Here is an 11,387-nt window from a genome sequence, read left to right on the forward strand (position 1 = left end):
CGTTCCTTCCTTTCTATTTACTTTGAGCATTTACTTTGAGCATTTACTTTGTGCAATTCAATTCATGTCTTTACATTCATAGAATTGCCATGCTAGAGTAGGATTAGAACTTAGGTTGTAAGTCTTTTGTGCGATAGAACAATTAGGAACACTTTCTAGGCACAATGGGTTAATTGAACTAACCATAGGATTTAATTATTGCAAAGAAATTTAGAATTAGCCTAATTCACCCCCCTCCCTCTTGGGCATCTTGATCCTTTCACATAGAATCAAAGCAGGGTGGATGAAGTGACGGCAAGCATCTGGTGTCCTATGTGACAAAAGGGTACCACAAAAGTTAAAAGAAAAGTTTTATAGGACGACGATTAGACCTGCTATGTTGTACGGTGTAGAATGTTGGCCTACGAAAAGACGACATGTTCTACAGATAAGTGTCGCGGAAATGCGTATGTTGCGTTGGATTTGCGGTCATACAAGAAGGGATCGAGTTCGGAACGATGATATACGTGATAGATTAGTGGTAGCACCAATTGAAGAAAAGCTTGTCCAACACCGGTTGAGATAATTTGGACATGTCCAACGGAGACCTCCAGAGGCACCGGTGCGTAGTGGAATCCTAAGCCAGGATAGTAACGTGAAGAGAGGTAGAGGAAGACCAAAGTTGACTTGGGTAGAGGCAATAAAAGGAGACTTGAAAGGATGGAATATAACCAAAGACTTAGTCTTAGATAGAAGTGTTTGGAAGACAGCTATTCACGTGCCTGAACCTTGATTGCTTCTGCTGGATTTCAACTCTAGCCTACCCCAATTTGTTTGGGACTTAAAGACTTTGTTGTTGTTGTTGTTGTTATTGTTGTTGTTGAATAAGCTACAAAGCCTTCAGCTCCACAGTGTATACTCTGAAGGTATCTGAACCCACCATTTACATTATTGATCAGAACTTCAAAGGATTTAAACACAGGAACATCCAAGATTCAGTCCCTTAACCATTTTTTCTCTCCTTGAACAGTGAACACTGATATAATGACCATGCAAATTTGCCAAAATAACCAACTATAGATCAATTTCTCTTGACATCCGTATGAGAAAGACACTACGTTTGATTTCTAGAATGGGTTTAGGACTTTAAAGTACTTTGAGTTCCTTACTAGAGTGCGCATCTCCCGTCGCCGTTGGTGTGTAGCTGCATCCTCCTGTTCTTCCCCTTTGTCGCTGCCGCACCATCCCTACTCGTTTTCTTGCCAGACCCTAGAAGGATGAGCAAAGGGAGATGAAGCAGTCAAGAGCTAGAGCACGAAGCGGCGTTTGATCGCCGCTGCTGCGTGCATCCACGCACCGCTCGCCGATCCCCAATATCATTGTTATGTCGCCGGTAAGGCGGCAATGGCAGAGGCGTGGGTAACTCACCTCGACTACGGAGGTCGTAGTCGTGGCTGGGTTGAGAGCGAGGTTTTGCCCCTCTGCTCCCTATTGTGTTTAGAGGGGGATGAGATTAAGAGTGATACTTCTTCATTGCTTGATTATTTCTCCCGGTGCCAATCGGCTTACATGGCCATACGGCTGCTGACTCTGTCACTCATGCAGCTAATGAACTCCACAAACTAAGGCCTATCAATCAACTAAATCCTCCACTCATGCAGCTAGCGAGCTCCACAAACTGGACTCGACTATTCTTATCACTAATGACCAAGCACCAGACTAAGTTTAGCCACTAGCTGACCCAGTTGGCGCCTTTGACTTCTTCCCCTTCCATGTGTAGTGCTTACCCCACATGACAATAGTAACCTATTCCAGAGTTGGCTTATCGCAGTGCTTTACTGCTGGGTGTCAAGACACGAGTTGCACTGTTCAAAGCGTAGATATAATTTGGTACGACAAATTCCCTGGAGTACAATCAACTAACTAGCACGTGAAATGCCTGGCATAAGCATGATGTTATCTCTACGAACTTGCTCTTTTTTCAAAGATATGCACTGTACTGTACCATACAATGGATCTGAGGACCTTAAATTTGGGCGTGAGAAGCGTAAAGGCATACTGTACGCATATTGGTCAGGTTAGTCGTTTCTTCTCTGCTTCGGCGAAGAACGACGAAGCTTTGGCCGAATGTGACCTAAACTTTAGTTGATTTATTATAAAAAAAATATTATTTATTAGCTAAAAAAATATAGCTTATAAGCTAAACCCTAAAGCGAAGCAGCTGAAAGCCCGGCTGAACCAGATTCCAGAATGACGCTGCCCACTGCCCACAGGACGAGAAACCAGCCGGTTGCTAACTCTCTCAGGCCACCCCCAACGCTGCTACGTGTACTGTAGCCTCAAACTTACCCACCTGTCAAAAGAGCCAACTCACCTTGCTAGTAGCTTGCAGAGGTGTTATATTCTTCTGCAGAAGATGTTATAGCTTGCTGAAATAAAACATGAAGCTACTAGTTTTGTGAAAGAGAAGGAAGGTAAAAGCTGACACGCAAAGAGAAGAGAGAAGAAGGGTAGGGACACTGAACAAAAAGCAACAGCTGCCTGCGTTGTGTGTACAGTAGTCTGAAATGCTGCTTATGCTTTGCTTTATGGTAAGGCTCGGTTTAGTTGTCGAAAATTTTAGCAAAAACGGTAGCATTTTCGTTGTTATTTAGCAATTAGTGTCCAATCATAGTCTAATTAGGCTTAAAAGATTCGTCTCGTGGATTTCGTCTAAACTGTGTAATTAGTTTTATTTTTTATTTATATTTAATGCTTCATGCATGCGTCAAAGATTCGATACGACGAGAAACCTTGAAAAATTTGATGTTTTAGAGAGGAGCTCTAATACTACTACTGTCACGTGCCTGCGTTGAGGCTGCCCTCAACTAACCTCGAAAGATGACTTGTGAAAATGACAGTGCAATTCGCAAAAGGAGGACGGGGCACAAAAGGTGGGAAGCGTCGGTGCGGGGCGAGACGAAATTCCAAACTTGGGGTTCCTTCTTCCGTACATCAAAGATTTTAGGTTGGCAACCCTGAAAGCAACCCCTGATGCTCGCCGGCCCTAGGGTTTGGGTGGAAGAGGAACACAGAACACACTACAGCTCTGAATCTATGACGATCTAGCTCAAGAAAATCTTATTTCTTGTATGCTTTTGATTCTGCAACTTTGTTAATTAGGCCTCGTTCACTTTGCAAAAAAAAGTGAACACGATGAATAGTACCACTTTCGTCTTATTTGATAAATATTGTTCAATCATGGACCAACTAGGCTCAAAAGATTCATCTCGTGATTTCCAACTAAATTGTGTAATTAGTTATTTTTTTACCTACATTTAATACTCCATGCAAGCGGCTAAAAATTAATGTGATAAAAAAAAGAGTGAAAAAACTTGGAATTTAGATGGCATCTAACCAAGGCCTTAGTTTGGATCTCGTTCTAAATTAGTAGCACGTGTATATATAAGCTTTGTGGAGTGATCAGGGAACTGAAGCGCCGTGCGTGAACAGCTAGTGCGTTCTTCTGAGTTCTGAATTCCGTGAGTGATGGATCTCACGCTTTCACGTGAGTTTTTGCTAGGTACAAGATTACTCGCTCAATCTTCGTCAAACTTTAAGATTTGTAGTCAAATAAAATATGCAAAACTGGCAGAAGTCACCAGCCTCCAACAGACCAATAGATCAAGTAGACGTAGAAAAAAACTTGTTTCTCGTAAAAGAGAGGATTTTTATGTATAAAATCAGAACAGGAAGAAAGAACAGGGAAAGAGACGCACGTCTTAACCCTCCAACTCATGCAACTTTTATTCAGCCACAATATACCATGACATCCATCAGACCATGATAGTATACCATTACAATAGCAGCAATGGCAGCGCACATCATAACCCATGACTTAACAATCTACTATTTCCACACACAAACGGCACGAGCTAAGCAACTGTTACCGGAACCTCACAAGTCACAACTCGGAGCAGTTCAGTTCACTTCAGTCCATAAGCATACGTCATTACGTCTTCACTGACTGGTTCTGAATACATACGACTAGAGCAGTTCCAGATTATTTCTGCAATAATAGTTTGGAGTTTTAGGATTTTTATATACGGTTATTATAATGGAGGGTAGATCGATCTTGCTGTCTCTAGTCTCTTCAGATGGCGAGGACGAGGCCCGGCAGCGACTTTTGCGCGCTGTCGGCGCGGCGGCTCTGCCACAGGCACTTGGGCCCTGCAGCTGCAGACGACGACGCGGCCGAGGGGAATGCGGAGGAGGAAGAAGCAGAGGCAGCGTCCTGCTGCTTAGACGGAGCGCCTGCAATGTCAGCTTTCTTGGTGGAGGAGGCGGCTCCGGAGCCGGAGAGGAGGGTGACGGTGAGGTCGGTGTTGAAGTACTCCCTGAGCTGGGTGATCACCCCATCGGGCCCCACGGTCCAGGCGTGCACCCAGTAGAGATGGCGCGCGTCGTCGGCGCCGCCCTCGGCGATGACGGTGGACCCGAAGGCGTCGACGGAGCGCGGGGAGAAGACGAATCCTCCTCCGCCGCCGCCGCCGCCGCGGTTCTTGTCGTCGCGCTGGTCCGCGCCGGTGAGGAGGCGCATCATGTGCTGGCGCGTGGGGGGCCCATGGAACCACCACTCGAGGTCGGGCGCCAGCAGCTCCTCCGCCCGGCGCGCGTCGCGGGCGTTGAGCGCCTCGTACAGCCGCAGCACCAGGAAGCGGTTGCGCTGCTCCGCCGACTCCCCGGCGGCGAACGCCGGCGCCTCCGCGTCCAGCTCCGCCGTCTTGTGCGGGCGCGGCGACGCCGCCGCTCCCTGACCTCGTGGGGTAGCCAACTAGCTCCTGCCGCGAGCGCCGCGTAGGCTATGGCTTTCCGATCCGATCCTCTCCCCGCTCCGCTCGAGGCTGTAGCTTTGAGAAACTGTCGACCAGATTCTGCAACGGAAATGGCTGGATGGGGTGTGTGGATGTGTGATGGATGGAGACGAGGACGCGGTGTGGAGACCTGCACTGTGTGTGGGCTGTGGCGTGGCGGGCGGGGTGGTTTATATAGAGGAGCGCCGCGCCCGCCGCGGCTAAGCGTTACGGAGTAGATTAGCATCTAGGTCCTCGCAATTTGGAGATTGTGCTGTAAAATCTCTGCTGTCTCTGTATCTACGTCCCTGTCATCTTTAACCGTCGGACGTCGCAGTCTGGGGCTGAGATATCTTGAGATTTCAGGGGGGACTTAACCGCGAAATCAGATATCGGGAGTAGCGCGTGCGTGTGTCATGTTGGCGCGATGCAAGCCCACGGCAGCAGCTCATGAGCGGACGACGATGGCATGGCCACATCTCGGGGCGTTCGCTTCGGTGCTGGCGCGTCCAGCCAAGTCCCAGGCAGCCTCGGCACCTGCCCTCCGGGTGCAGAGCCGCGGGTGTCGTCGTCGTGCTCACCAAGAGGCGCGCGCGCGGCCCGCCCCGTGCGGAGTGGCCAGTGGCCAGTGGCCGTGGCGTCGGAGTGCGTGAGCACTGGCACTTCGCGACGGCAAGTAGTCTCGCAACTTTTTGCTGCGATCCCATGTAGCCTGGCATGGCATGCGACGTGGGCGTTGTCAGCTGTCACCGCTCGTCTTGTCTCCATCTTGGGGCGAGGCGATCGGGGGAGGGCTCCTCCGTGTCGTGCCGTGTCCCCGGATCCCTGTACCGGTCGAGAGCACTGCACTGCACCGCCGGGCGCCCACGCGCACAAGCCACCAAAGAATCATATCTGTTGGCATTGGCACACCATCGTTTTCTATACGTTGGTTGGTTGGTGCGTGTGCATGCTCCTGCAAATTTCTTTTTTCTTTAGGAGCACTAACAAACTGATCGCAGACATATTCACCAATCTTGACACGAGTGATGACTGATGACCGAAGCAACGGCTACGAATCTCTTCATATCGAACCGAGAGTGCAAGCACGAGCACCCAATTAAGCCATATCGCCTGTTACCCAGACTGTACGATGTTGGTTCGATCGGGTCTGTCACCCATCAACCTGCAAAGCCGGCCACGGGCCACTCACGAATCATCGTGAACCCGGGCCAGAGTTCCTTGTCCCTCCACGCTCCACCTCCGTCGTCCTATGGCCTTCGCCTGCCGCGCCGCCCGCAAGGAGAACACCAATGCCCCGAGCTGCCCTTGGACCTCAAGCAGCGAGGCTCATCAACCCTCTTCTTCCTTAGGCAACCCCTCCCCCGACCCTACTATGATGCATCATATTGCAGACCTTGGGCACGCGTTTGTGATACTACGGCCAGGCGGAATCTGTGGCGTGGCAGTGCTCATCTGCTCAAGCGCCACCACACGAAGGACTAGATTGATCATGCCTAGCGCCAACCTTTGATATCTATCTACTTTGTAATGAATTTTTTTGTTAAATAGTATTATTTTAATAAGTAATTGCAAATCTAGATGGTGTTATGAAAAATTTCAAGAATAAATGCCTATAGCCGATTGGACATTTATCGGCTATTGGTCAGCCGATATGGGCATATCGGTGCCTTGGAGGCCGATTAGTTGCGCCACATAAATCTAAGAATGGCCACATCAAAGTTTTATGTGCCGACAGGCATATCGGCATCCCAAGGGCCGACTGGACATCGAACAGCTCTCTCGGCCTTCCTGTAGCCGATAAGCCTCAGGCTCAGCCACAGCAAGTACTCAAGGGTCCAGTCATTTCTTCGATCCCATTTACATTTAGTTATTTCTTTGCCTTTGCATTTACTAGTGCGACTGTTGCATGTGCTTTTGGCATTTAGATGCCTCCATTGGAATCCAGCAAAGAGACGGCAGTTGAGTATCTGGACATCGGGTCACGCACATTTACCCATACGAATACACGCACACAAGCCTAAGGTGTTACTGAGGCTCTAGTAACCACTAGCCTACAGCCCTTTCGCGGACATCGAGTATTTCAATTTCCAAGAATTTGTTTCCAATAAAATTTAAATATGGATATATGTATTCATATTCATATCAATATTCATTTTATGATATGGTGGCAGATTTAAAACATTACAAACAAATAATGACTATTGCTGTAAAGACTAATATTTTAAAAAGAGCATCACAAAACAAAATTTTAGTAACTAACGTTTTAGTTATGCCAAATGTCATAGTGCGACTCGTCACTACCGTCACGCTAAATAAATAGATGTGACTAACTAACCATGCTAGCGCATCCCGACAACACTTTGTCTAGGAGTAGTGGAGTTGAGGAAGTCCTAGGCTGAGCGAAAGGATTAGGAGGGCAGCTCAGATAGATGGTGATCTACTGTGGCGTCAGAGTCCTCGTGACGGGATCAAGGGCTGCCCATCGAGTTTGTTACGAACTGATCATAAATCAGTTGGTTGGATTCTCCGTAGTGGAACCTGTCCACCCGGGTCAAGTCCTCGACTTGGCACGGGTCATTGTATTTTTCTAAATTTAGTCCAGGATTTAACGGTGCTACCACTTTCAGTGGTACGTGACGTTCACATCAACATTGGGGCGCCCGTGGTGATTTCGGAATCTCGAGACCGGGTTTGTGCACGTACCATGTAATTCTCAAAATAGGTTGTGTTTGATTTTTTTCTTAGCATCTACTTAGAAATTCATAATTTTTTTAGATCTTTAGATATTTTTGCTTAATATAAAAAAATTTCTAAAAACCAAAATATTGTAGCTGAATGGATGAACGCAGCTAGCCACCTGCTGTTGCAGCACAGCGAACAATGTATGGAGTCCAATCCGGCTATGCAGGAATATCAGCCAATGGAGAGCCCATTGGACCAATCGGCTACAGTACGACCGGTAGAGTTACCTAATGGACTCTGCACTATGGTTTTCACTGGGTAGCCGATAGGATGCTAGTTTTGTAATTTTGTAAAATGAACACCTAGATTTGCAATTATTTTTAAAAATAATATTATATGAAAAAATCCTTTGTAATTACCCATTATTTATTTTTATAACACCTTCAGTTCATATTTCTCTTTTCAGTTTACATGGGCTTGTGAATCTCTATAATTAGTTAATTACTAATCTTGGTTCATTTTCTTACAAATATTCTATGCTACTCAGATTAACAGTCTTCGAGTTCTAGTGAAGAAAGAGAAAACTGTTTCACGGAGAAACCAAAACGGTTCACTTTGCTCCAACTATGTTTGGAACTAATTCATAGACGCCGGACTAATGAATCCATTACCATTATCTAAAAAAATGTTTGGAACTAATTCTTGTGATTACGAGCAGAAATGAAAATGCTCCACTCATCCAAACGCACAGCCCTCAGAGGGTGCGGCGGGTGCGCCTATGGCCCAGCCCAGAAGAGGGCCCAAGCCCCATTATACAAAACCATTAGCAAATACGGCCCTCAGGCCTTGCTAGCAGCCAGCGCCGTAGCCAGCCCAAGCAGCAAGGTGAGCCGTCTGTCGTGGAACTTCCGTCTGTATCGCGCGATTGGTCAATTGTGTTGCCCGCCGGTTCAGTTGGCTGATGCGACACTGATGGAGAGTGGAGACAGAGTCCCTCACACCTCGCCAAGGCCCAGATCACGCCTACTACTCGCTGATCGCGGCAACGCCGTCGCCCACTCGCCATGTCGCTGACTCCGTGACTCGCCATCTACCCATCTCGCCGACGGACTACAGGGACCGACGGAGGGAGTAGAATATACCGGTCCCTCTGGTTTCTGATCCTTCTTTGCGCTTTTTCCTGTGAACATATGAGTATGTGACGCATTTTGTCAGCCAAATAACTTCATTCCTGGTTTGTCCAATCAGCACAAGGCTGTTTCACTTTTTTTTTTGAAACTGGTCACAGACATCCGGATGTCGACAGCTCAAAACACACATGCATCTTCTTTTCTGTTCTCCAACAAACATTTTTTTCTTTATGGAATCTAACAAGCTTTTCATCTCACCAAGGAAAAAATCCACATTACTTCTCTCAATTTTCGCGAAAGTTCGCTTTTTCTCCCTGAAGTCCAAAATCGGGCAAAACACCTCCCTCAACTTTTAAGGTAGTGTTTAAATCTGTAAGAGATGAGAATTGGGAGAGAATCACCGCACCATTCCATTACTCAGAGTTGGGGTCAAATACAACACTGATCCACTACCAGCCGATCCTATAAACAAGGCATGCCGATCCTATAAACAAGGCATGGTGGGATCGTGAGCTAGTCTACAGCCGTTACATGAGGGGAAGAAGACTCAGTCCTAACTGTATCGCTAACACCCCCCTCAGTCGAAGCACCAGATGACTGAATGCAAAGACTGACTCTGAAATCTTGGAACAGCGATGTAGGAAGCCCCTTAGTCATGATATCTGCAATTTGACGCGCAGTCGGGATGTGCAAGACTCTAAACTGACCCAAGGCAACCTTTTCTCTGACAAAATGTATGTCGATTTCAACGTGCTTGGTCCTGCGATGATGAACAGGATTCTCCGATAGATACACAGCGATATGTTGTCACAGTAAATTACTGTCGCCTTGTTGATGTGCACATGTAGTTCGTGAAGCAGATTTCGAATCCAACAGCACTCCGCCGCGGCATTGGCGACTCCCCGGTACTCGGCTTCAGCGCTGGAGCGCGATACAGTCTGCTGCCTCTTGGAGGACCATGACACCAGTGAATCTCCGAGGTAGACACAGTATCCTGACGTTGATCGCCGTGTGTCTGGGCACCCAGCCCAATCAGCGTCAGAGTAAGCCTTCAGATCAGTAGTGGACGACACCGAGATCCTGAGACCGTGATCGATAGTGCCGCGCAGGTAGCGAAGGATGCGCTTCACCAGGTTCCAATGTGCAGCCCGTGGCTTGTGCATGTACAAGCAGGCCTGGTTGACAGCATACGCGATATCTGGCCGCGAGAGTGTCAGGTATTGCAAAGCCCCAGTGATGCTGCGGTAGAACGTGGCGTCCATCTCCGGGTCGCCGTCGTGGACAGACAGCTTCTGCTTGTCATCAACTGGAGTGGTGGCAGGTTTGCAATTGCTCATGCCGGCCCGCTCGAGTATGTCCTCCGTATACTGAGACTGCGTGAGGAAGAAGCCACGTGAATCACGGCGAACCTGTACCCCGAGGAAGAATTTCAGAGCCCCGAGGTCCTTGATGGCGAATTCCTTGCAGAGCGCGGCGACAATCTGCTGCAGTAGTGTCGCGGAGGAGCCCGTCAGGATGATATCGTCGACGTAGACGAGGAGATACGCTAGCGCTGCACCGTCCTTGAAGACAAACAGGGAGGAGTCGGAGGAGGTTGCCGTGAACCCGAGAGAGCGCAGGTGGGCGTTCAGACGCTGAAACCAAGCGCGCGGAGCCTGCTTGAGGCCATAGAGCGACTTCACGAGCTGGCAGACATGGTTTGGTTGAGCTGGGTCAACGAAACCAGCTGGTTGATGGCAGTACACGTGCTCCGCCAGATTTCCGTGGAGGAATGCGTTCTTGACGTCGACTTGGTGAACTGGCCAGCTTCAGGATGCAGCGAGATGGAGTACGGTGCGGATCGACGCCGGCTTGACGACCGGGGAGAATGTTTGATGAAAATCCACCCCGGGTCGCTGTGAGAAGCCGCGCACGACCCACCGCGCCTTGCGCCGTTCGAGGGAGCCGTCAGGGTTCAGCTTGTTCTTGAACAACCACTTGCCAGCGATGACGTTGGCATGTGGTGGGCGCGGAACGAGTGTCCATGTCTGGTTCGCCTGGAGCGCGTCGAACTCAGTTTGCATGGCCGCATGCCACTCGGAGTCACGTAGCGCCGCACGGACAGAAGGCGGTGGAGCTGTCGGTGGAGCAGGCGCGGCGACGTTGGCGTACCGCGGATTCGGCATATGGATGTCGTCCCGTGCTCGGGTGACCATGGGATGTCGCGGTGGCGGTGATGCTGTTGTCGACGATGGATCCGGCGGCGCTGGAGTGGAGGACACAGTCGGGCTGTCATCATTTGGCGCAGAAGGTGCTGACAGCGGCGTCTGTGGTGCTGGAGACGCACCCGGGGCCGACTATACCGGCGCAGCAGTTGGTGTGGACGATGGTGCTGCAGAGTCGCCCGAGTTTGGTGGTGCCGGTGGAGGACCCGAGGCTGCCGATGGTTGAGGCGCCACGGGTATGATCCACCGAGTGCGCGCGCGCGGAGGCGTGGGCACCGGGAGAAACTCGTCAAGACTCGGCGCAATTTGCGCCCGCCGTTCAGTACCTGGAGAAGTCAGTTGTGCAAATGGAAAGCATGTTTCGTCGAAGAACACATGACGTGAGATGATCATACGTTTGGTTTCAGGATTGTAGCACTTATAACCACGCTGATCAAGCGGATAGCCGAGGAACACGCACCGGGCAGAACGTGGGGCTAGTTTGTGTGGCGCTGTGGCTTCGGTGTTTGGGTAGCAAAGGCACCCGAACACGCGAAGGTGTGCATAATCAGGATTGA

At 49.3% G+C, this 11,387-nt stretch overlaps 2 protein-coding genes across 2 annotated transcripts; both read right to left on the bottom strand.

The window, feature by feature from the left end:
* Positions 1–3,751: 3,751 nt before the first annotated feature.
* Positions 3,752–4,947, bottom strand: LOC136496275 (senescence associated gene 20-like). The gene has a single exon (XM_066491934.1). The coding sequence runs from the start codon at positions 4,559–4,561 to the stop codon at positions 4,112–4,114; it is 450 nt and encodes a 149-aa protein (XP_066348031.1). The 5' UTR covers positions 4,562–4,947; the 3' UTR covers positions 3,752–4,111.
* A 4,332-nt stretch (positions 4,948–9,279) lies between these two features.
* On the bottom strand, positions 9,280–10,821 carry LOC136464529 (uncharacterized mitochondrial protein AtMg00810-like). Its single transcript, XM_066463481.1, has 3 exons — positions 10,459–10,821; positions 9,448–10,311; positions 9,280–9,288 (listed from the first exon to the last, which is right to left on the bottom strand). Exons 1-3 carry the CDS (start codon positions 10,819–10,821, stop codon positions 9,280–9,282), a joined length of 1,236 nt encoding a protein of 411 aa, XP_066319578.1.
* Positions 10,822–11,387: the final 566 nt, after the last annotated feature.

This window comes from Miscanthus floridulus, chromosome 1 (genome assembly GCF_019320115.1).
Source record: "Miscanthus floridulus cultivar M001 chromosome 1, ASM1932011v1, whole genome shotgun sequence".
Lineage (NCBI taxonomy): Eukaryota > Viridiplantae > Streptophyta > Magnoliopsida > Poales > Poaceae > Miscanthus > Miscanthus floridulus.

Coding starts and splice junctions, on each gene's coding strand:
- LOC136496275 (XM_066491934.1), bottom strand. CDS start 4,561: ATGATGCGCCTCCTCACCGGCGCGGACCAGCGCGACGACAAGAACCGC.
- LOC136464529 (XM_066463481.1), bottom strand. CDS start 10,821: ATGGTCACCCGAGCACGGGACGACATCCATATGCCGAATCCGCGGTAC. Junction 10,312..10,458: donor AGCCGGCGTCGATCCGCACC/GTACTCCATCTC, acceptor CATGTCTGCCAG/CTCGTGAAGTCGCTCTATGG.